The 25,755-nt window shown below is 32.8% G+C and overlaps 1 protein-coding gene across 3 annotated transcripts; it reads right to left on the bottom strand.

Annotated features, from left to right (window-relative positions):
- Positions 1-18,292: 18,292 nt before the first annotated feature.
- On the bottom strand, positions 18,293-24,706 carry LOC147386625 (uncharacterized). Of its 3 annotated transcripts, none has more exons than XM_086423586.1 (5): positions 24,393-24,706; positions 23,404-23,455; positions 23,097-23,157; positions 22,571-22,701; positions 18,293-21,157 (listed from the first exon to the last, which is right to left on the bottom strand). In XM_086423586.1, exons 4-5 carry the CDS (start codon positions 22,686-22,688, stop codon positions 18,714-18,716), a joined length of 2,562 nt encoding a protein of 853 aa, XP_086279712.1. In that variant the 5' UTR covers positions 22,689-22,701; positions 23,097-23,157; positions 23,404-23,455; positions 24,393-24,706; the 3' UTR covers positions 18,293-18,713. The 3 variants fall into 3 exon arrangements, with proteins under 3 accessions (XP_086279712.1, XP_086279714.1, XP_086279713.1); XM_086423588.1 differs by lacking the exon at positions 24,393-24,706 and adding an exon at positions 24,210-24,386; XM_086423587.1 differs by lacking the exon at positions 23,404-23,455.
- Between the last annotated feature and the right edge of the window lie 1,049 nt (positions 24,707-25,755).

The following is a 25,755-nucleotide window of genomic DNA, read 5'->3' as shown; positions in this document are numbered from 1 at the left end:
TACCTATTATAGAATTCTAATATTAGGTGAATACTACTTAAACTTTGATAAGATGTTCACTAACCTATATATTTGATATTGGTAACTAATGGCAGACCACAAAACGTGATTTCTAATTTTACCCTTATATTTTAGAACAAATTACAATCTAGTATTTATATAAAATTGCATATGTGAAAAGGCCACAAAAAATAATTTTAATTAGAAAATATTAATAATATTCCAACAATTTCCCACTTGACCTTCACATATACCTTTTGTTTAAATTGACTCTCTGGATTATTTTATTTTGAATAATCGAATGCACTCTTTTGAAAAATCATTATTAAAAAATAATTCAGATAATCTTTAACTGTCACTTTATTCAAAGATACCACTAATGATGGATTATGAATGTAACAAAGTATTTATTTGTTGACCCTAAGACAATTTCATAGGCTCAAAATTGGTACTATAAATGAATTCAGGAGTTGATCTTTACGTGAACTTTCGTTGTAGTATTAGGGCAATGTACACTCCTCAATGTAGTCTGTATATACATTCCCTAAACATCCAGCTTCATATTCATCGTATATCATTTTGATATTTTACTAACAATCAGGCATTTGACGTTCCATCACCTTTCTATCCAAAATGAAAACTTCATCAATATGATGCCAAGTCACATTTAGCCCAAGCATTTTTAATACTTTACAAGTACATCTACTCACAAGAAAATATATCATTTGTATACAATAATACATAAATAATGACTAGTCATGATCAATTTCTTTAAACAACAATAAATAGTTTATCAAGAATATAAATAAATCAAAATAAGCATAAAAGAAATTCAATACTTAAATAACTTGAACAAATGACGTGATAATTCCCATACAAGTTATATATTTCTTGAAAATTTTTAGCAAAAGTCTTTTTGTGAGATGATCAACATCATATTGCTAGAATCTATATTGGCAATCTTGATTAATCCTTCACAAATCTTTTCACATACTAAAAGGTATTTTATTTCGATGTACTTGTTGCTTCTAGTCATTTTTTCATTCTTTGCAAAATCAATAGCGACATTATTGTCACAATAAACAATAATAGGTTTATCAATGGAATCCACAATCTTTAATTCACCGATAAAATTCTTCAACCAAACTGCTTGACAGGTTACTTCGTAGCATCCAATGAACTTTGAATACATGGTCGAATCTGTCAGAATGGTCTGTTTTGAGCTTCTCCATGAGATAGTTCCATGCTCAAGCATGAAAATATAACTTGAAGTAGGTTTCAAGCTATCACGACATCAAACATGATCCACATCAAATTACCAATAACTTGAAGCTTACTTGATCTTCTGTATACTAAAATAAAGTCTTTTCTTCTTTGCAAATATCGAAGTACTTTCTTTACTACTCTCTAATGAGAAATATCGAGGTTCTATAGATATCTCTCAAGCATACTAATGATGTAACTGATATCGGGTCAAATGCAAATCATTGCATACATAAGACTATCGACTGTTGAGACATATTCTGATGTATTGACCTTCATATTCTCAAACTTGTTATTGGGATATTGATTTTGGTTGAATATATTTCCTTTTACTACAAAAGTCTCATTAGGGGCACATTTATCCATACCAAATCTTTTGAGTACCTTTGCAATACATGTCTTCTGTGACAAATCCAAAAAATTAGCTTGTCTATCTCTGTGAATTTTAATCCTTAGACCATATTGAGTATCCCCCATATTTTTCATATCAAAACTTTTTGATAGAAAATTCTTTGTATCACACAAGAATGATGAATCAACTTCCACTTATATTGAGATATACGCACTTATCGACAATATTTTCTTTAAATTCGTATCTGATCATCACTTGATCAAATTTCAAGTACTATTGTCTTGATGCACACAAGAATGATGAATCAACTCCCACTTATCTTGAGATATACGCACTTGTCGACAATATTTTCTTTAAATTCGTATCCGATTACCACTTGATCAAATTTCAAGTACTACTGTCTTGATGTTTATTTCAAACCATAAATTGAATTTTTCAACTTGCAGACAAGATGTCCTCTTTTATCAATTTTTAAATTATAAGGTTGTGTCATATAAATCTCCTCTTCCAGTTTACCATTCAAAAATGTAATTTTTACATCCATCTGATGTAAATCTAAATCATAGTGTGCCATTATCGTCAAGATGATTCTTAGTGAATTTTTAGAAGAAAATAGGGAATAAGTTTCATTGAAGTTAATACCTAGCTTTTGCATGAAACCCTTTACTACAAACCTCGCTTTAAATCTCTCGACCTTACCTTCTGAATCTCTTTTAGTTTTGAAACGTCGTTAGTTCCCATACTTCATTATTTTTTATAGATTTCAATTCTTCTTTCATTGCTTCTTACTAGAATTGAGCGTCATTTGAGTCCATGGCTTCTTTGAATGTTGAAGGATCATCTACATCACCTTTGATAACATCTCATTCTTGAAAATACACCTTATAATCATTTGTGATAGTAGGTCTACATTCTCGGGTAAATCTCTTAATGGGAATGATTGATTGTGGAACTGGGACCACCACTGTTTGAAGATTGGGTTTTGGTTGGATTGTTACATCTTCTTCTGCAATGACTGTATGGATAGGTGAAGCCACCAAATGAGGTAAATGTTGCGGAATAAAATATATTGTTGGATCATTACATTTCTCTTCAAATATAATCTTCATTTTCTTTTCACTTCCACTGTTTTGACCGTATTCAAGAAACCTAACACGATTGGTTTCAACAATCTCCATATATCTTGATGGATAGAAAAATTTATAATCCTTCGATCTCTCAGGATAACTAAGAAAGTGACAAGTTATTATTCGGGGATCAAGTTTTTTCTTATTTGGATTTTACAACTTTGTTTGAGCAAGACACCCCCAAACATGAAGATGGCCAAGACTTGGTTTCCTACCAATCCATAACTTGAAAGGATTTTTTGAAACTCCTTTACAGAGAGCTCTATTAAGAATGTAAATTACCATCCTCAAGGCTTCACCCTAAAAGTTTTCTGATAGCTCTAAGTGACTCATCATACTATGAACAGCTTCTTGATAAGTCCGATTTTTTCTTTCAGCAGCTCAATTTTGCTCAGGTGTTCTAGGTGTGATATATTGAGGAACTATTCCTTGTTCTCTCAAATATTCCACAAACTTTTCATGATTAACACCATTATTATCCATTCTCTCATAATACTCTCCACCTCTATAAGATTTGATAGCTTTGATTTGATAGGAAAATTTAGAATAATCGTCGATGAAAGTAATGAAATAACATTGATTGCCTCGAGAAGGATTTGGAAAATGACCACATATAACTATATGAATTAATCTTAACAAATCAATAGCTCTAATAGTTTCAAGCTTCAAGCTTCTGTTACTTGGTCATCTTACCTTAATGCAATTTACACAGACATCAAAATCTGAGAAATCTAGAAGGTTTAGAATTATTTCCTTAACTAAGGATTATAGTCTTTTCTTGAAAATATGACATAAACTTAAATACCATAACATAAAAGAGTTTTTTTTTATGAACTTGGATGTTTAAACCCCAGAATATACAAATCAACAGATAAGTATAATAGAGAAAAAATAAACGTACTATCCAAAGATAACTGATAAAGACCATTTAATAAAAAGCCATGTCCAACAATGACACCATGATAATGAATGTGCATCCTATTGTCACGAAAAGTAAAATTATAACCAACAATGTCTAGTCTAAAAATGAGAATAATGTTTTGTCTACAAGACGGGATGTAAAAAGTGTCCTATAATATCAAGGAATGTTTTATATCGAGAATGATGCAATAAGCTCTAATAGCCTCAATCTATAATGCCTTTGCATTCCCAAGAACAAGTTTATCATCTGGTCTAGGGTTTCTCTTGCTGATTAACCCCTGTAAAGAATGTGAAATAAACATAGATGCGACTGAATCAATTCACCTGAGTTTGAAGGAACATCAACTAAATTGGACTCATGAAAAATTAGAATTGAATTAGTACATTCTAGACTCTTTTGCAACCAGTTCTTATAAGTAAAGCAATCCCTTTTCATGTGTTCATTCTTCTTGTAAAACCAGCATTCTTTATTATTTATTTTCTCAGCCTTTGTCTTTTTCTTGATTATTTTCTAACTCTTGATATCTTTCCTTATTTGAAGTTCTTGTTGCCGCCTTTCTTGAAATCCTTATTCTTGAAAAAAAATTTGTTACTTGGGTGAACTATCAAATGTGCTGACTCAACCTTCGAACCTCTCAATCTTGCATTATTAATAACATAAAGGAAAATCAATTGATTTAGATCCCATTTAGTTTCTTGTATATTATAATTGAACTTAAAAGTATTATAAGACTTAGGTAGAGATAAAACTGTCATGTGAACCAGAAGATCATCTTCAAAAATAATCCCTTGCTCACGAAGACCAATAACAAACTTGGATATCTTAAGAATGTATTTCCGCACATTTTTGGTACCGTCATATTTCAAATTCATTAACTGACCCAAATATTCATACTGAACAGATCTCTTTGTTTTAACAAATTATTTTTTGATGATTTGTAATAGTTCTTTAATTGTATCTGTGGTCTGAATACCACTTCGAAGAGTCTCACTTATAGACGCTTGAATGATCATCTTAGACAATCTGTTAGCATTTTTCCATTTAGCAAAATGAATCCTTACCAACTTCGTAGAATCTGGAAGTGAAGCTGGTGGCATGTCCTCAAAGAGAACAAAATCAAAGTACATATATCCTAGTAAGATGTCAATATTCATCCTTTAAGATGAGTAATTAGAACCATTAAGAAGCTCAATGCCTGTTAGACTCTTTTGAATTAATGACCCATTCATACCTACAATAAGATATGGTCAAACATTAATATAAATACTATGAGATTCAATTCTTTCAATTCGTACTTGGGGTTTTGGTCGAATCGTTTCAGAGTATTTTATTAAGAGTGAAACTTTCCATTTTACAAGTACGAATTAGTCGCATCATCAAGACTCACATTTAGGCCAAGATCTTAATATGTTGTATGTTCCCTAAAATTACGTTGGAATATGCACATAGATCTTATTAGTCATGTTCTAATTCAATCCAAACACTATCCACACATTTAGGTAAGAGGATTATCCTTATCTTTTTTTCACACTTGTGATTATTCTATTCACTTAATCTACACAAACATCCTGAAGTCACTTTTAGATAAAACTTAATGATTTCATGCAAAAAAGTACAACAAAATAATCTTAGTGAGATACTAAGTCCCAAAATTCAAGAACCCGTAACTTTCATAGAACGATCACCTTTAGGCAGACTATTATCTTATTTCCATTACACTTAAAGTGTCTTCCTAAACCCCTATAGGCAAGACCTATACCCTAATATATCTACATTTGCTTTCTAATTGTTCTTGTTTTGAATATGGGTACAAACATTTGTGATAATAATAACAACTAAAATTTTAACATAAAGGAAAGTAATTATAAATATATTCTCCAAGAAGGGTACATACTTGATCTGAATTTTACTATTATGTGCTCCTATCAATGGATGATTTTAACAATTTTATTGAATAAACTCAAAAAATATTTAAAATGGACTATTGTTTTGTCCAAATCAGAGTTAAGATGAATAAGTTATGATTTTTCAAAGTTTTAAAGAAAAATGGTTTTTCAATGGGTTGGTTCATGTTTGAACCAATTGAACTAGTTCGATTGAATCGGGTTTGGCTCGAATTAGGTCAGAGACTGACCCAAATGCTTGGATAAATGGATCGGTATTGTTGGTTCATGTCTGAATTGGGCTTAACCCAAATAGAATATTGATTCATTAGTTTATTTGAATTGGGCTTAGCCCAATCGAACGATAAAACGAGCTTGGCCCAACAAAAACTCAAAATAGGTTTGGCCCAAATTAAATAAAGAAATGGGCTTGGCCCAATCGAACAATTAAAATGCTATCGGGCTTAGCCCAACCAAATAACAAAACAAGCTTGGCCTAAAATCGAATGAACAGTTCATCTTTTTCATCAAGAAGACATAACCGATTACTACAACAAACCCTTGCCGCCATCACAAAACAACAGCCATGTCTTCGTTGACTGACAGGTTTGATAAATGGGGTCAAGTAACGATTGCTGTTACTAGAAAAAGTCTGGTAACGTCTAATCAAAAACCTCGCGATTGATTTTGAGAATAGAAGAGTTTTCGTTTGATTTATTCGGTTTAGCAGATCTGGAATCTCTTTGATTTCAATCTCATAAGTCGCTAGAAGAATAGAGAAAACGATAAGGGTCCGAGCTAAGATTTCAGGAAAAAACGGTTTCTAATAGCTTACTAACATTAGGAGAAAACGATTTAAATTTCGATTAAAGTTCTTCTTGGACTGGATTCGAGTAGATGAGTTCTAAGTTTGTGTCTGTCTCTGGTTTAATGGCTTTACATAAGTCAATTGTCTTTTTTATTCGAAAAAAAAAATGCAGATTTTATTTTGGAATAAATCAACTTTAAATTAAAGAAAAAATTTTAACCCAAAAATAAATCTAGTTCAACTTTGATTTAATCAAGGTCTTGAACAAGAACAAATCCATCATGGTTTTAATGCCAATTGTTGGAAAAAACTACAAATATAATAAAGATGGATCTAGGATTTGATCTTGAACAAAATATAATAATCGGATCGAACAAACAATAAATGTAAAATACCTGGATTCGCTTTTCGATCATCCACGAAAGACACTTTGATCTTGATCTACAAAGAATATGCGCACTATCCCAGTTTTGCCTACACCTTTGGTGATGAAAACCTCTATCTCAATAATAGAATATTCTCTGTGTGTAAAGAAGGGGGGGCGACCACCACCTATTTATAAAGAGGATACTAGGATTTCTACCCATTGTAGAATTCTAGTATTAGGTGAATACCACTAACCCATTATATTTGATGTTGGTAACCAATGCTAGACCACAAACATGATTTCCAATTTTATCCTTATGTTTTAGAACAAATTACAATCCAGTATTTATATAAAATTGCATATCTAAAAAGGCTACAAAAAATAGTTTTAATTATAAAATATTGATAATATTCCAACAAAATCCATATGGATTCTCACAAAAATCCTAGGTTTATAAATTTTCTAGCAAGCTACATTTCTATTTTAGCAAGCTATATTTCTATTTTAACTTGCTCATTGCCTCATTTTATTCTTCTTCTAAAACTAGGCTATAATATTTTAAAACGACATTGGGATCCAAAAGAAGGTGAAATCTTCATGGATTCTCACAAAAATCCTAGGCTCATAAAAAATTTCAATAAGCTACATTTTGTTTTGGCTTTCTCATCAGACAAAAATTATTAGTTTCCTAAAATTAGACTATAGTAGTTTAATTTCTTAAGTTTCTTAATAATTTCCTTGTTTTTTTTCAAATCAAGTTAATACTTCAAAATCACCTATGGTCATATATTGATAACCATCTTAGGATGGGTGGGATAAGGTGCCTAACACCTTCCTTGTCCCTCAACCGAACCTCCTTACCATAGATCTCTAGGCAGACCATTTCCTTCATTTTTTGGATATGTGAGTTACTACAAGCCAAAAAACAGAATTTAAAAAAAAAACCTTTTTTTATGGTGTCTATTCACTCTTTAATTGAATGATGGTGACTCCTAAATCCATATAAATGAATTCAAAACTTCTCTAAAGATTTCAAAAGCTGTGTATTTATACTAGTGTTTTTCAATTGTTTTGCTTCTTTTTTGGGTGAAAATCGATAAAGGATGGTTCTTTTTTTTTGAAATCATCAATCTAAGTCGTTATGTCAAGTTTTAAGTCGATCTTTCCATGTATTTTAGTTGAAAAAACTCGAAAAAAAATGAATTTTTATATTTGAATTCAATACTTTTATTGTCGAGGTCAACAAAGTATTTTTTAAAATTATTGTCGAGGTCCCTAATTTTTTAAATATTTTCAATCTCACCAATAAGTTTTAAAGAAATTATTGACCTCAACAATTTAAAAAATTGGTAAGGTCAACAATAATTAAAATAATTTGTGACCTTGACAATAATTTTAAAAAAAAAATGTCGATGTTGATGTTGTAACACCTACTTATTTTCGTTTCTTTTTCGAGTTTTTTCAACTAAAATAATGGAAAGATCGACTAAAACACATAAAACTTGACATAATGACTTGTGCAGATGATTTCAAACCAAAAGAACCATCTTTAATCGGTTTTCATTCAAAAGGAAAGCAAAACAATTGAAAAACAAACTCTAATTTTTTTACATACATCTCTAAAATGCTTGAAAAAATCTTTGAAAATGACTTCTTTTTCTTTCTCAAATCATTGTATGAAGTCTCTAAAATTATATTAAGATGTTGAAAATTCTTTTATTTTATTTTATTTTATTTTTTATAAAAATTATGAGTTTGAATGGTTAGGGAAATTTTGACATTTCAATAGTAAAAAATGTCTAGAGTGGGGTTCAAGCACTGTTTGAAAAGAGGGATTTACTAAATAGACTATATTGATAATTTGCAAAAGTCAAGGACTAAATTGAAAAAAAATTATCATCAGGGATCATAAAATAATTTTTCCTAAAAGAAAAACGGAAGTCAAGTCATCAATTTGAATTATAAGAAGACATCTCAAATATTTACAAAAGTAGAAGGTACCAAAATGTGGAGGGGTGTCATATCGTCTTGTTAAAGAGACTACGGTCACACTCCCTTGTAGCATGGGACTAGTACTCATATTAAAACAATGATAGTAAAACCCATTTTATTTTTTGAAAAATATTTGTATCCCATTATTGGGTCGTTTACTGCTCATAATTGATTTTTTCTGGCTTAATGCTAGTAGGAATTTGGCCTAGATTAATATTATAATCACCCGAAAACTTTATCAACTAAGCTGGCTAACACCTGAAAAAAAACCTACCTCACCTCATCAAAACTAAACATTATGATGTTGTATAACGATTTATTGACCATTTTTTTTATTTTTGCAAAAACTAAATATTTATATCTTAAGTTCAAAATATTCCTTATTGTTACTTAAGTACCAAAATAAAATTTCATATCTGAAAATTATTTTTACACATTTTTAATTTATTTATGGTGGGGCCATTGTTGGTAACAACAATGAACTCGTTTACAGAAGTAATAACATTATATAAAACCATGATGAAATTATCAATGAGGTTGAAAAAAGAAATTTTGAAGATTTATTAAAATGGTTCGGGGCTTGAGGATAATAATAATGACGAAACTCCAAGAGAAAATCTATTAGAAGTTCAGAACTAGTGCATCTAATAAAAAATTCTAACTTTTATTTTACTTTTTTTTGGCATGGAAAACTTTTGTTATCTTGGTTTGCAGCAGAAAGGAGTTTGACTGCAAGACCGACCCGTCAAAGTGAAGGTCAACCTTATGAATGCGTAGGCTAATTAACCTGAAAAAGGGACTTCGATGTGTATGATTGCACATTTTCATGGAAAAATCATTCTCAAGAAAATAATTTTACCTTCTTAGTGGTTAATTCTCGTCTTCAGGAAATGATTTTCTTACCAAGGTGGGAAAATCCTAATGTTATATCAGATAATAAAAACCAATTCTTTTTTGACATTTTCCTAGGTGTAATCAAACACCGATAACATTTGCTAAAGAAATTTATTTTCCCATGATCATTTTCTTAAGAAATTTATTTTTTTAAGAAAATATTTACTCTACAATGATACAAATCATGAATCCAAAAGATCTTGGAGAGATGAAAACCAAGAGAGTGAAAAAAATTTCCCCTACTATATTTTCATATCTCCTAATTGTGCTATAATTTTGGAAGTATGATATTGGAAAACTAGAAAAATGTAATAAACAAGACAAAAGAATGAAATATAACAATTGAAGCAAACCTTCTCTTTAATTTGAGGAGGGTGGGTGAGTCTCCTCCTATCTCTTTCACTCCATCAAGAACCAAAATTGTGATCCATATATGTTTTAAGTGCAATGAAATCACTCGCCTACTTTCTACACAATATATATATGGTAAGAAGGGAGACAATTTCCACTATTCATCTTTGTCCAAAACCTTTATTTTGTCCCTTTTTTTTTTTTGTGGGCTCTGACTATTGATTGGCATTCTTGCAAAGATGGTCCACGTAGGATTTCAAATATCTTGTGGCAAGTTGCCTACATAGTTTATATATGGACCTCATCCTCATGTATTCTTGGTCATTTCTATAATGTACTCCAACAAAGTTGAGCATTTATCTATTGGGAGAAACTACTTGCACATCATAAGTAGCTCCTTGCACCCAAACCATAAAATAAAAAAAAATATATCTATTTTTGTTCAAGTGCAAAGTCTCTTTCATTATCTTCAAGTAATAGCTCCGAAGGACTCTATCTTCTTGGTCTCCTTCTTCCCCCCAACATATAAATTAAGAGAGAGACAATTCATTGATATTTTATTTTTGGGAATGCAATTATATCAATGGACTGTAAGGGGGATTTTTTTAGTGATGTGTGGCAACTGTTCTAGGTGGTCTGCAAGTATTCGCTCCCTATAGATTTACCCATAGGCCAATATCCTACTAACTAGAGCACAGAATGAGTAGAGAGTGGGGAGTAAGAGCATGAGATTAAGTTCGAAAATGTCTTCAAGTCTGAAGCATCTTGAGAGTGTGATACATATTTACTAAATGTGTCTAACTTACATAGCATCATCAGCCCATTCCAAAACTTCTAACCCCATCAAAAATGGTTTACAAAAAATGGACGGTCCACGATTTTTCAACTTGTAAACTGGAGCTAGAAGTTTTGGAATGGGCTAATTTTTGGTGAGGATGATCTCTACAGTGAGGAGATCATCCTCACCAAAAATCAGCCCATTCCAAAACCTCTAACCCATGTTTTGAAAAATGCTTTGCCAAAATGTTTGTCAAAATGTTTGTTGCTGAACGGGACCTATATGGGGAAATGTTCAGCAACAAACATTTTGGCAAAACATTTTTCAAAATATGGGTTAGAGGTTTTGGAATGAGCTGATTTTTGGTGAGGATGATAGAGGAATGTTTGTTGCTGAACATTTCCCATATATATATATATATATTTCATAAACCTTCTAAGTCTAACCATCCTAGAATATTAACTCCATCGTTTACAAAGCAAAATGATTTTATTTAATTAACCCATGCCTTGAAACGATAATCACAACTCTACTCTTGTTTGTCAATCAATTGTATTACTTTTATGATTAGATTGTGTTTGAAAGATTACAAAAACGATTTGAATGAGTTTGGGATAAAATTGAAAAAAATTTAGGAAGAAAAATATTGAAGTTGGTTCGTCTCTATTGGCAGCACCGACCTTGCCACCGAAAAATGTTATCTATCAGTGACATCGACACCTATCATCGGTGGCACCGACAAAACTAGAACTAGTTTTTTAGCATTTTTTCTATTTACTTTAAGTTATCTAATGAAAATAAAGGAATATCCGCCATTTGGAAACAATAAAAATAGTTTAAAATTTCAAAATTCATACAAACAAAATCTAATTTTTGGGTTCAAGAACCAAAAGTAAATTTCGACATTTTCGTCAGATTTTCAATCCCTATTTTCTTTTACTTTTACTTCAAATTAAGCTTAAAAATTATATAATGTCAAATATCATTATTAAGACTTTCATTTAAAAAAAAAACTCATTTTACATCTAAAGAATTTTTAAAATTCACATTTTTGACATACAGCTAAATTTTCATAGTTTTTCTTAACCTTAACTATTTTTTGTTTAATCATGTTTCTAACTTTTTTTTATTCAATCATGATCATCATATGAAATTGATTGATACCTTAGGATCATAAATAATTTCAAAAAATATATCTTGATAGTTATTTAGAATAATATATGTTTTATTCATGGATTGATGGATAGATAGAGAGAACTTATGTTCTTGACTGATTGATGGGACATTGTCTTAAGTCTTATGTAGCGGCTATGCCACATTATGCTTGATAGATGGATTGATGAATGCATTGTTTGACAAATGGATGTAATTGGAGGGCACTATCATATCTTTATTTGTATTCTTTATGGAAAGAAATATATATATGTACACCAACAAAACTACTTTTGTTTATTAGAAAAAGGGTCGTAGAAAACTTAAAAGAGTAATGTGTTGCTATATTTTCGGAAATGACAGATTAATCTAGGACAATACTTAATGTCCTACCCTATTTGATAGGATGAGATATTTTAGAGAATAGTATAGCTCATGAGATCCAGGAGTTTCTCTTCTTTCTTAGAGAACTTGTGTAAAAATGGTCTTTATATAGTGTAGAGATAGTTGAGGTTTACACGTATTGTCTTTTGATAGGCTTAGACGCGGGAAGTTTTCTCTTGAACTAATTAGTAATCATTAGGAGTCTGTACTCATCAAACGAATGACCAACATAATCGGTTCAAGTATTTGAAACTTGGTCAATGATCAGTCTGAGTAGGATAAATGGTCACTCAAATGTGGTAATAGTGACCGGTCACAAAATCAAATGAAAACGAAGGGGGGGTTCCACATCGAGAGCAATTTGGAATATCGATTGAACAGGAACTACATAATCTCCTTTTTCTAGGGTGCAAGAGTCATCAATTTCTATTATCTTAGAAGATAATGGGATACTTGGGGACCTCTTGATCCTTCTTTTCCTTGGTCCCCCCCACCAACCTCCTGAACCCCCTTTTCGTTATCATTTCAAAATCCTCGTGAATCGTCCTCTCCACAACCCACCTATCCACCACATCCTCATCAACCCTCTTCCCCTCAACATCATCCATCTCCTCACCACCCCCATCCTCCTCAACATCACCACCACCATCTTCTATCCCATCCATCCCAAGAACCACTATCCACATCATCATTCTCTTTCTCATCCTCATCTTTTTATTTTATTTATTTTATTTTTTTAAAGTAAAAATACTTTTCCTTAAAAAAAAAAAAAATCATATTGTCTTCTAAATCACAAACATTTTTTTGAAGACTTACTACAAGTTTTATGATGTCGATCATTGAAGAAATTTTGAGTCTCTTCACCTCCTTACCATCATCGTTTTCATTCTTTCTCATCTCTTTATCCTTCCCACTCTCTTCAACATCCTCATGAACCCTCCTCACTACAATAACCCCCTGAACCATCCTCACCACAACATCTTTTTCTCTTATCCACCCCTCCTCTTCAACCCTCATCTCCTCATTATCCTCCATCTCCACATCAACAATATCCAAACACCTTCCCCTCCCTCTACTTCTTCCCCCCATTATCTCACTCCCACTCCCATTCTTCTCCTGAACTTCCGTTACTTTCCCTTTCCCTTTTCCTTTGCTTTTCTTCTTTTTCTTTTCTTCTCACGTATGTATTGTTTCATCTGCAAAAGCTTTTAATTTTTTCACAAATCTTGGTTCATCTTCTTTCCGTTATGCCTTTTGCAAATATAAAGTATAAGAATTATCAAAAAAATGATGAACCAATTTAATTTAAATAAGTTGAATTAATCGTTTATACTCCTACTTATCCGATATGTCTTGACATGTTTCGGAGGATCGTATGTTTTAATTAATGCTTCATCAATTTGAATTGTATTTAAACTCATAACATCCTTAACAAATTTGTCTTTCATCTCACTTTCTGTCAACTTTCAATTTTCTTAGAACCTGTGTGCAAAATTTTACATTCCAATAAACTTTATACAATAAAAATAATTTCATTAAAATTAAATATATTTTTTACCTTGCATTCTTCCAAATTGTCCTCATCAATCTTATTTCACAAACAAGTGGTGGATTCCCATTTTAAACATTTGAGCCACACATCCTCATTAACCACCTTTCTTATCTTTGGGGTTATAACGTGCTCAAATGCCGACACCTGTCACATTACACAATAAATTTAAGAGTTTAAATTAATGAACGAAATAAAAAGTTTAAATGCAATGATTAACAGTTTTTGCTTGTAGGACATATGTGCATCCGTATATATTGTACGTTGCCATATCCACCACTTCTCCAAGTGTCATCATTACTTGTCCCAAATCTTTTATACACCGCCATTCCCCATGGATATTCATTGAAGGTGAACAAATCATTGACAAGAATGAATATTGGTTTGTTGGTTTGATTATTTTTATTGCCAAGGAAGAGCATGCTAAACTGTATGTGGCCTGAAAGAATCTGTTAGGAAAGTTGGAAGAATACTAGATGGTATTACTGGATTCATCTTTTGTCATTTATGCATATTTTCCTTACATTATGCAGTGATATATAACTGTTTTATGAGAGAATTTTCAAACTTCGGCATTAGATGGTGTGGCAACTTTTGGGATCAACAACAGAACATCAATACATATTTTTGTAGTTGGGTTATAGCATTCATGGGAGACAAGATCAGCTGAGGTGGAAATGACAAAACAATGGATTTGCTTTTAGCCCTTTTAAAGATTCTCATATTTTTTCGTCATTAACTGCAGATATTACTAAATGATGAAGTTTTGTGGGCTCATAACACTGTTATTGGATTTAAATTAACCTTTCATTGATGTGTTTTTGTACTTCACAAATGGAGTTTCTTCATTAATTGGATGAGCTGTTTAGTAGTTGACGTTCATTACAACCTGAGTCACAAGCATAATATTAAATTTCTACATATTTGCACGAAATATACCGAAATATTTCCATTTTCACAAGTTCTAACATGAAACTTAACCAACAATTTCTTTTTGTATATATATTTCGGTGGAAATAACTATTCATTTTGTGAAATATTTCGATGAACAGTGAATCTCAACCGAAATTTAAAATTTTAAGTATAAAATGCAATATTTCGGTGGAAATATTTCGAAGAATAGTAAACTTCAACGAAAAAAATATATAATTTCTTTTAGAAAGAACTTGTAAATCACACATTGTATTTACTAAAAAGATATTGCATGTAACATTCATCCGGTAGTATAAATGCATTATGATTACTTAGTTATTTATCTCATCTTATTTGAATGTATTCTAAGCATATTAGTACGTCTACATAACCTCACATACAATCAGCCATATGTTTTAATTAGTTGGATACATTAACAATTTATTCATACTGAAAAAAATAAGAAATATAATAATACATGAATGCAATACTTAGTAATTTCTTCATTTCGATTTTTTTACATATTAAGTTGGATGTAGTTAATGCAACATATTATTCTTATTTTCATGTAAAGTAATATTATTTTTGACCGTCTGACTACCAATATTTGTGCGTACATGTAGGAAAAAGTTGTTTTTCAATTTCACACTTTATATGATTGTTTATTGTATTTTGATGACTTAATGAGTGTATTAATATCTATTTTATCATTTACTACGGGGTCAATGAACATTTCTTCAATATTTATGCCATTTCCAAAAATTGTATTGATTTCCACATTGATCGAAATATTTTCGTATCTAAACTAACCGAAATCGAAATTTAATACCTTGGTCACAAGCAAAACCAAATTCAAGAGTTGCCTTCCATAATTTGTTTAATGATATAAAGTATCAATGGTAAGCTTTTGGCTGTCATTGTGTTTATTAACACCACGTCAATTGTACAAAGTTTTTTACGTCTTTCAAGCCAATCACATTTGTTGATTACCCAATGACCATTGCAACTCATCAGGTTGTTATTTACTCACTCTTCCAATTTTCCTGTTTGAGTTATTTTTACCATCTATTGTTATTTTTTTACCCTCTGTAGGGCACCCTATAAAATGTATGTCTGGCCAAATTATTATGTCTCTAAAGGTTATGATTCAGGCATATATTTCACGTATGCTGTATGTATGGGGGGAACCCCTCTCTCAAATTGCACTGTCATTTATGCCTGAGTTGATATTGGGAGCTAAGTGAAGTTGAGCAATGCTTATTATTGTCTGATCCCCCTTCAATGCCACCATCTTATACTATTTATGTTCTTTCGTCTAAGGATGACAACAATTTTACACCGACTGTCTAATTGATATAATCCTTTTAAAGATGGGATTTGGATGTGAAAATGCAATGCCAGAATGTGGTGAAATATTTGAGCAATCCAATGACTTGTACTTTTGTTTGATAAATAGCTATTATAAAAATTAGATACAAGTAAAAGCATCCATGAAAAGCTGAACCTTGATATGTGAAAGCACTTGAAACGGAGAATGAGAATTTTGAATAGGAACTAACTACAAAAGAAAGCAATATCATGACACAGTCAAGATTGCATTATGCCTTGGTTTACCTTTGCATTTTGATTTGAAAACCAATAGTTTTGCCAATGGAGAGGTTAAGACGTGCTGAGTAATCAAACTTCCAACTATGCATGTTAGTTTGCTTTCCTTGTTAGCCTTGGACACTATTTACTATTGCTAATTGGCACTTTTTTTTAAAAAGTTTTTATACCCAAGACACTGAATTCAGCCACCAATAATAACCAACAGCAATAAGTGCTTGTTTTAGAGATCTCTGGTGAAAGAAAAATAGAAGAGACTCCAAAAGTGGTACCCTCAAGTTCTCCGTGCTTCTCATTTTCTTGATTTTGATAAGTCATATTTGAAGATGATTTTTATGGATCTAAGGTGAAAATAAAGATATAAGAGACTCTAAAAAGTGGTTTCTCTCTTGATGAAACTTTGTAGTGCTAGGCGCCATTCTCAAAACGGAAGAAACCTCAATGCCACGGCCTGGACTTCACAGCTTTTACAACAGCATAAGATTGATTGGAGCCATAACTCCATCAACATGGGGAACTGTTGGAACATATGTTCCTTGGTTCTTGCCTAATATCTTTACAACTGACACTAGAGAGGTTAGTTTTTGTTTTCACAGTTTACTTATTTTCTTGGCCATTGAAAGTAACCTAATTTACCTCTTTTCTTAATTGTTGATAATTGATATGATGACTGCTGGATTGATATCATTGAGGAAAAACTGTGTGAAATTGTAATTGGAAGAAAGCTTGGTTTGTTTTTAGATTGATTTCTAAGTTTACACCTAGAAAATACACTATGCACACTCCCTAGTCAGGATCCATGGCTACTTCTTCCCCTTAAAAGCTCTGGAACTCAAAAGTAGGCTATTTCTCCCCTTTTATTAAAAGATGTGTTGGTTCATGGGGCAAGGTAACTATGACTTAATACTGTGGTCACAATTCTTTAACTATGATTTTTTTTTTCTTTTACTTTATTAACTATGATTTTGATAATATTTTCCTGTTTTTTTATGCAGGGTTAACAGGGACCAATATCTGAATACTGAAGAGTTCATTAATGCTGTTGTAGAGGCGTTGAGAGCAAGATTGTCGGGCAAAGCAAAGTTGTAAACCCCTATCCAATTTAATAATAGACGCACAGAAAGCACACTTAGAAAGCATTCATTCGAAGCAATTAAGGTATCAACTTTGGAATTAGATCGTCTTGTGTGTCTTTTATATTGGGTGTTCTTTTTTTGTATTTTTTATATGCAATTATGGGAATAACCTATCCCCCCTATACCAAACTTTCTGACTGAAGATCCTAACCCTCTTCTATATAGTTGTTTTCTATATTAGTTGCTTCTTTATATTGGAAATATGTCTTTATTTTACTTTTTATAGCTTTTTATTCTTCTCTATGTAAGGACATTATGTCCATTCACCTTGATTATTATATATACCTTGTCAAGTTCTCATTGAGGCTTGACAATTCTTCTGTTTAACCCACTCTCTTGGGCTGTAGTCATTACTCTTTTCTTAATAAATGCTTTTTGATTGATGTAACAGTCAAATATGAATATGAATTACAAGCATGATATTATCATGATTTGTTGTATCCAAATCGAAACTTAGCATACATGTTAATGTCAAAGATACACAAACGCCAACTCTTAGACCACTTGGACATGTGTTGAGATCATATATAGACACATTTTCATCACCATCTGCTTATGTCATGGATGATCTGATAAATCAAAAGGTTATTAGGTTTGTCCATAACCAATGACATGTGTACTTATTAAGAAAGAGAAAAGATTACAGATTTTGGATAATTTACTAAGTATATCAACATAGACTACAAACACCGAAACTACTAAGTACACACCCATAGACAAACAAAAAAACCGAACAACATTCTCAATTGATTGTCTAAGCCGAATATGACTGAAAGCATAAGCAGTGAAGCTGATTTTCTAATGTCAACAAACTTGCTGCTCATAATAGAAAGATGACAATATGAAATTCTCTTCTTTATCAAAGAGGAAACAAACGTAACAAAATACATATGCTTGAGACAAGTATGTATGAACAATGGAGTATATTTGACCAATACAAACTATACATATAACACAACTAAAACAAATTAGCAGGGAACATCTATACACAACAACCGAGCATCATTTCGCCATTTTATTGTTTTGCACAAAAATGCAGAAAAAAAAAAATACTAAATATCAAAAGGAAAATATCTTACTCCATGAAACCAAAAAGATAAAACTTGCCTTCCTCTCTGATTGTCGAACATCTATGTCATGATCCTCGTGAGCGAATCTCAAACTTCCAACCACGTTTATAGTTATTAAAAGATGACATCCATCATCTCAAACTTCCAATCATTTCTGATCAGATCATTTCAAAAATTTGTTTCAGCATCTGACCCATATATAATTTCGCTAGGTGAAGAATAACCCATAAGCCGATGGAGTGGTGAACCTGTGGTCCGTGGCACAATCTCAACTCCTGACGATAATTTCTCGAAATTAACGTCATTAGAGATTACACTAGCAGAATCAGATGTTTCTATTGAAAGTCTGTGTTTGTTTCTAGACATCTTCACGATAGACTTTTCCTTTCTCTCTTTGATAAGCTCCGCATAATTACTTGAAGGCTGCTTCTTGTAAACATCACTCGTTTGAAGGACCGGAAATGCAGACATTAGGAAAGCAGGATCAGTAGAACCACTTTTATACTCTTCGGAATACGAAACTGGGTCCCCTTGTGCAGCAGAATCATTGGCTTGAGAAGTAGACGCGATGTTCCTCCTCATGGAGGTAGCAGCAGCACTAATGTTGTCAACCTCACTTGGTGGAGGCACAGTTAAGTTGGAAGAATAAGGAACTATGTTACTCCTTTTGTTAAGTGAAAACACAAGTACCTCACCACAGGAACCGCATTGTAACCGATGGCATCTCCTACTCGAGAGGAAAAAATCTACAGGAATCTGCAGCAGTTTATGGCACCAGTAGCAGTTTACGAAAGGGGCTCCCCCTGCTATGGGCCGGCAATGTCGCTTCATAGGCTGACGTCTCTCCTTGTGATACATGTTCAACTCACGACGGTCGATACACCTAAGGTCATGAGAAAAATTGGAATGCAAATGCCGCTGTGGACTAGAAGGACCAGAACTGCTACAAGGGTTGTAGCACATATGATGACCAAGGGGTGCTGCCCTACTACAAAGCCCTTCGCTATAGTAATTTTGCGAGTCTTCATCATGGTAGCCATGAAAACAGGAATAATCCGTATAACGGTGGTGGTGTCTACAATTTGTGGCTGCCTGTCCTGAGAAATACAACTGGGGAAAACGGCGCTGGTGGGACATGGATTTTCTTCTTGGCCCAGGATTCTGAGGATAATTTACATCTTTACGGTAGTATGATGGACACTGTTTGTCCTGTTGGATGGGAAACCCTCCATTTACCTTCCCTTTGTGTACATACGATCCATTAATAAGTTGGTCTCTTAATTCATCCACCTTTTTCAAGAGTTCCATTTGGTTGCGTTCAACGTAATCAAGCTTTTCAGATGCATACAGGTTTGAGCTCCATCGAAACTTTTCTTTCTTGTAATTTGATGGGCTTCCATTTTCATAACCCCTACGGTACAAGGGATCCTTAGACCGAAACTCATCCGTTTCCAATCCTATCCAGTTTTGTGCAGAATGAAAGCTGTCGGAGCCATGTGAATTCAGTCGTTGAGGTAATTCATCCTGGTTCCAATTAGCAACATTTCCCATGAAAACTGCAGTAGGCTTCTCATTCAATGACATAGATGATAACTTCTTTGCTTGATGTTGCACTTCCTCCCTTGTTGGCCTCCTCCCTTTGATACTGGCAAATTCTGCTACCCTTTTGGATTCAAATGAAGTTCTTTTAGATAATAGAAGATGTAGGTCAGAGACATGGTCATCCCATCCATCATAAGAAGAAACACTGCCATCATAATAAGCATGAGAGCTTCTATTTGTTGAAGATTTTGAAAAATCTCTTGGTCCTTCATACAGCCTTGTCTCAACCATATCCTCCTCTGAAATGATGCCGTTGTCAGTTGGCTCGGTAGTTTCCATGTTATCTCTTGATCTTAAATGGTCCGACTCACAGCAAACAATCTCCTGATGAGCTATCTCCAACTGTTCATTCAAAGAGGAGTTATCACCTGATGGCCTCTGAGAAGTTAAGGTTGAGTTACTTCCAGTACTGTTTTCATCTGATTTTCTATTCCCCTCAGCTTCGGATGATGATTCTTCCTTCTCGTGACGATTAAGCTCACTTGAAGAAAATTCATTCGAAATTGATCTAATTCCAGATTGCCTTGTCTCAACCATATCCTCCTCTGAAATGATGCCATTGCCAGTTGGCTCGGTAGTTTCCATGTTATCTCTTGATCTTAAATGGTCCGACTCACAGCAAACAATCTCCTGATGAGCTATCTCCAACTGTTCATTCAAAGAGGAGTTATCACCTGATGGCCTCTGAGAAGTTAAGGTTGAGTTACTTCCAGTACTGTTTTCATTTGATTTTCTATTCCCCTCAGCTTCGGATGATGATTCTTCCTTCTCGTGATGATTAAGCTCACTTGAAGAAAATTCATTTGAAATTGATCTATTTCCAGATTGCTTCTCATCAAAATTCCCAGATTCAACCGGCTCGCATTCCTCTGTGGAGCACAAAATTGCCTTCTGACTTGAGCAAGTCAGCCCCTTACCTTGGGAATCATGATCTGATTCATTCTTCTGAGCAGGATTATTTTCAAGTGCTTTTAAGCTTCCACTTTCCTTGTTCTCTTTACGATTTTTTGCTGCGTTGATTGTAATAAATAAAACAAACATAAATAAATCTTGAAAAATGACAGCTATCATTAGTAATAAAATGGAGAAATTATGGCATGTGAAATTATAAATAAGAACACTAGAGGGGGGTGAATAGGTATTCTACCAAATCAAGTCTATTTAAAAATTTTAACTAAGCAATAGCAAAATTAGACAATCAGATTTGCAGAAACAACATACAGTGGTAGAGTTCAGAGAAATTCAAACCATACAAAAGGCATAGATTTATAGTGGTTCGGTGACCTCGGTCCCTACTTCACTTTCGGAAAGCTCAAAATCTTGAGTTGATGTCTTTTTATTCAATGCTTTCGGATTACAACTACTTACACAGAAAAACGAGCACACCGCCACAATACTATACTAGGGACTTTCACCCAAGCCGTTCTAAGACTTCACAACGAGAAATCTCAGTGGAGAATAACAAATAGAGCAACTTTATCTATTTTCTCTAACTCAGAATATTACCAAGAGAAGGATCAGAGAAGAAGAAAAAAGAAGAAATGAAAAACTCAGAGGTTATCTCTCAGATCAGCAAATATTTTACTTTTCTTTTGCTTGATGATAAACTCTAAGAGGTCTCTCCTATTTATAGAAGAGAAAGAGGGATAAGGTTTATATGAGAAACCCTAAAAACTGGGATAGACTCTGAAGGAGTCAACAAGATTGAAGAAACAAAATATCAGATTTATCTCAAAAAATATGTTCGTTTGAAACAAAATTAAAAGAGGTCGCAGGACTGTTTCTTAGCGCTCAGTCGACTAAACAGATCTGGGTCGATTGAGCAACCAAACTCAAGAGCTTTGAGCTTCATGCGCAATAAGGTAGCAGCATTGAAAGGATTCATTTGATGAAGAATTGAGTCAGAGGGTTTAGGATGAAGACCGTTGGACTCAATGATTTTGGAGATAACAATGAAGAATGGAAGATCAAGACGGGAAACAGTATGAGCCGATGCTTCAATAATAGAATGAATGATAACTGAAGCTGCATCGATGGGTTGTCGATTATGGATGCACCCAAGCAGAACAAATCGAGACCTATCTCATCACGATGCCTGGTTTTAGGGACTAAATTCTAGGTCAACATCCTAGCAAGCAGTTTACTTGGTCTTAGTCTTGATACCGCTTTTAAGCTTGATCTTCAATAGAATTTTACTTGGGCGATCTATCTTCAAGCTAAGCATTACTTGAAACGATCTTATACAGTGATCGATTACAATGAAGAAAATATACAGAAACTCAATTTACATAAAAGTCATGGATGTGAACAAATCCATCTATAGCATGGCATCCATTGTGTACACTATGTGCTTCATATTTATAGTTATGCCATTGGTAGACAGACCTAAACCCTTATGATTATCCCAAAAAAGAATAATTTACCTTTGAGAGTTGCACCACATCCGCCACACTTATATACTGGATGGTCTTCTAATTCAGGAAGAACCCGCCGACATTTCGGGCATGTTACTAATCTGACTTTAGTAGCTCCACTGGCCATGCTTCCTCCAAATCTGTGGCAGCAATTCAAGATCTCATTACAGAATCACAAAGATTTGGTCCTGTAATACTAATATGTAAATTAAACACTGTTTGTGCTTAAAACCAATATAGCACGCTGTGTACACGCATTCCATCAACATCCTAACTGACCAAATCTAGAGAAATTGTATCATCAAAACTTCCAATGTCAACATCACCAAAGCCTTATTCCAAAAAATTAATAAAACAAATGCGTGCTCAATCTAAGTACTCATTTAGATAACATATTTGCCAAATATTCTACTAGGTAGACCCCCTTAAAAAAACAGAAAAAGAGGGGGGGGGGGGGGGTGGGTGGGGGGTGGGAATCAATGAGATATCTATTAGTTATTACCAGGAACAAAATCTCAAGGACAAGAACCCTTACCAAACTAATTATTAGGTGCTTTCAGAGCAATCACAACCTCCAAGCTCCACCAAAATGCCCTCTGTGTCACATAATATAAAAGAATATGGCTTTTATGAAATAGACATTAAAAGAATAATTTCACTAAGAGGACATGAAGGGGAAAATGCTGACATGGTTATAAAAATGTCGCAAGACAACAAAAAAAGGGGAAAAAATATTCAAGAGAGGTCATTAACAAGATGATACCAACACGGTTAAAACAAAAAAAAAAACAAAAAACAGAAAAAAAAAAAAAAAAAAAAAAAAACAAGGAATTCAAGCTTACATGGGTATGATTGCGATTGAAAAGTGGGGGAAAAGAAAGAAACTTTCAATACCTAGTTCACATAAATGAAGAACAATCAACTAATATTACACATGACTTACCAAAAAAATGTAAATATACTTCGAAAGAGACAAACTCACAAGAGGTGCAAGAAAAGTTAGTTAAGATCTTTACGAATCTAAATAATTACAATACCAAAGAAAGAATGCTTTGTCTGGCTTGCTTATAAGTGGAAGAAGAAATAAAGAAAGAATAGGAAAAGAGAAAACACCTAGCAATGCAACAGAATATAAATATCAGAAAAAGATGGGATTGTCGTCTTGACAAAGATGAATAGATATATCTTCATGTTTTGTTTTTATTTAATGGTTATATATATATATATATATTTATGAAAAAAATTATATTTTTTTTTAAATCAACTCCACTAAAATAAGGGCAATAACTTCCAAAAAAATGAGAAATTAACAGGAAAAAAAAATCTTTAAACAAGATCAAATATGACATACAATAAAATCCCACCAATTACACAAATAAGAACCGTAGAATTTCGATGAACGGCTTAAATTACTTCGAAGACCTAACTCAAGCAGGAATCGAAATTAATATAAAAAAAAAGAAAAACAAACCAATTATGACAACAAAAAATTTAAAAGACAAAGAAAAACTAATCCATTTTCAAATCTTAGCTTGAAATCAACAGAAAGAACTAGACAGATTAAAAGGCTTCAAAATGTACAGAACAAAAACAATCAACCCAACAATAATCCGAAAATATTCGATAGATAATGGCCAAAATTAAGTACAAGATCGAAGTAGAATTGTAAAAGTACCTCAGATTACACGATCCAGATCAAGTCTAAAGTAGCAAGAAACAGTAAAGAAGTGAAAAAAAAAATATTTGTTGATCGAAACAACTACAAAGACACAAATAATTTGCATATAAATATATGAACAAAGCTTTCGTGGTAAGATGAAGATCTACGAACCTGGGAAGAAAGAGAGACGAAGAATATCAAGAAAAAAGAAAATTCAAAGATTCTTTTTCCTTCCAGTAATAGTCTAAGCTGACCATCTCTCTCTCTCTCTCTCTAATCTCTATTGATTGTGTTTCTAAGGTTCGTCAATGGCGGACTGAGATCTATGGTAGAGAGGAGTTCTGAGAAATCAATCGTTCACTCAACGACCAACGAATGAAATAAAGAGGGAAGATTGGAAGAAGCATTTATTGAAGTCGGCCTCATGACGTGTCAACCAAGTCTTTGCGACTGCGCGTATGCAACGGCCAAGTAGCGACACTGGAAATTGCACATTAAGTCAAATTGGATATTAATTTGAGTTAATTTAAACGAAGAATCATGGTTTCAAAATCTCCTAACAAAATCAACTTGTCTCGGACGAGTCATCTCGTCTTCCACGAGATAAACTATTTAACTCGATTTACAAATATTAATTGCTATATAATTAGTGCGTATAATTATAAGGTTTTTTTTTTTTTTTTTTAAGAAAGTAGACATAAGAGAAGATGGTTAGCCATAAGATCATATTTTTATTTGAATAATAAATATTTAAATTATAAAAAAATAGTTAGTTTAAATAAAATTACAAAATCTTAATTGACTTACCGAGTTGAGTTTTATTGTTCAACCCAGATTTCAAAAGGGTTAAATATACTTGGACCCCTATGGCTTGGTATAATTTTATGTTGACCTTTAAAATTTTGATAATTGCATTTCCTCCACCATCGCAAACGGTGTTTTTTTTATTATTTTACCCTCTCATATTATCATTTTTAATGAAAAAAATTATTAAACGATAAAATTTCTCCTCATCTGAGGAATTTTACTATCGTTAACCCTTTTTTATTTTTCACAAGGATAGGTTTGTCTATAAAAAAGAATCACACCTTAAAAGTGTATAAAATAATGTTTATAAAGCATAAAAATTCATATTTTTAACTATTTGATTGATAGATGGGAGGGGGAAAATGAGCCCATTAGATAATTATAAGGGAGTTAAATGCAATTGTCAAAACATTATGGGTTTGACATAATATTATGCCAATTCATAAGGGTCATTTTAAAAATATGGTCCGAGTCATCTCGTTTATCAAACGAGTTAGGCTGAGACTCAATATGAATCTTTATCATTAATGAAGGGTGACAAGATGACTAGGTGAGTCATCTCAATCTTTGACGAGATATGAAACCATGCATGGAATAGGTGATTCGTTTGAATGATCCTTGTTTTGTTGTATACATCATGTAAGCATTGTTGATCTAAACCATTCATTTTAATGAAATTACATAATTAATCTCGTGTAGTGTAGGGGTTCCTTTCTAAACACCTAGT

Source organism: Akebia trifoliata, chromosome 14 (assembly GCF_017979445.1).
Source record: "Akebia trifoliata isolate Shusen 1 chromosome 14, ASM1797944v1, whole genome shotgun sequence".
Taxonomy (NCBI): domain Eukaryota; kingdom Viridiplantae; phylum Streptophyta; class Magnoliopsida; order Ranunculales; family Lardizabalaceae; genus Akebia; species Akebia trifoliata.
Note: the sequence above shows the minus strand (reverse complement) of the source record. Positions and strands in the feature narration are given on the sequence as shown.

Coding starts and splice junctions, on each gene's coding strand:
- LOC147386625 (XM_086423586.1), bottom strand. CDS start 22,688: ATGGCCAGTGGAGCTACTAAAGTCAGATTAGTAACATGCCCGAAATGT. Junction 21,158..22,570: donor ATGTGGTGCAACTCTCAAAG/GTAAATTATTCT, acceptor CAATCAACGCAG/CAAAAAATCGTAAAGAGAAC.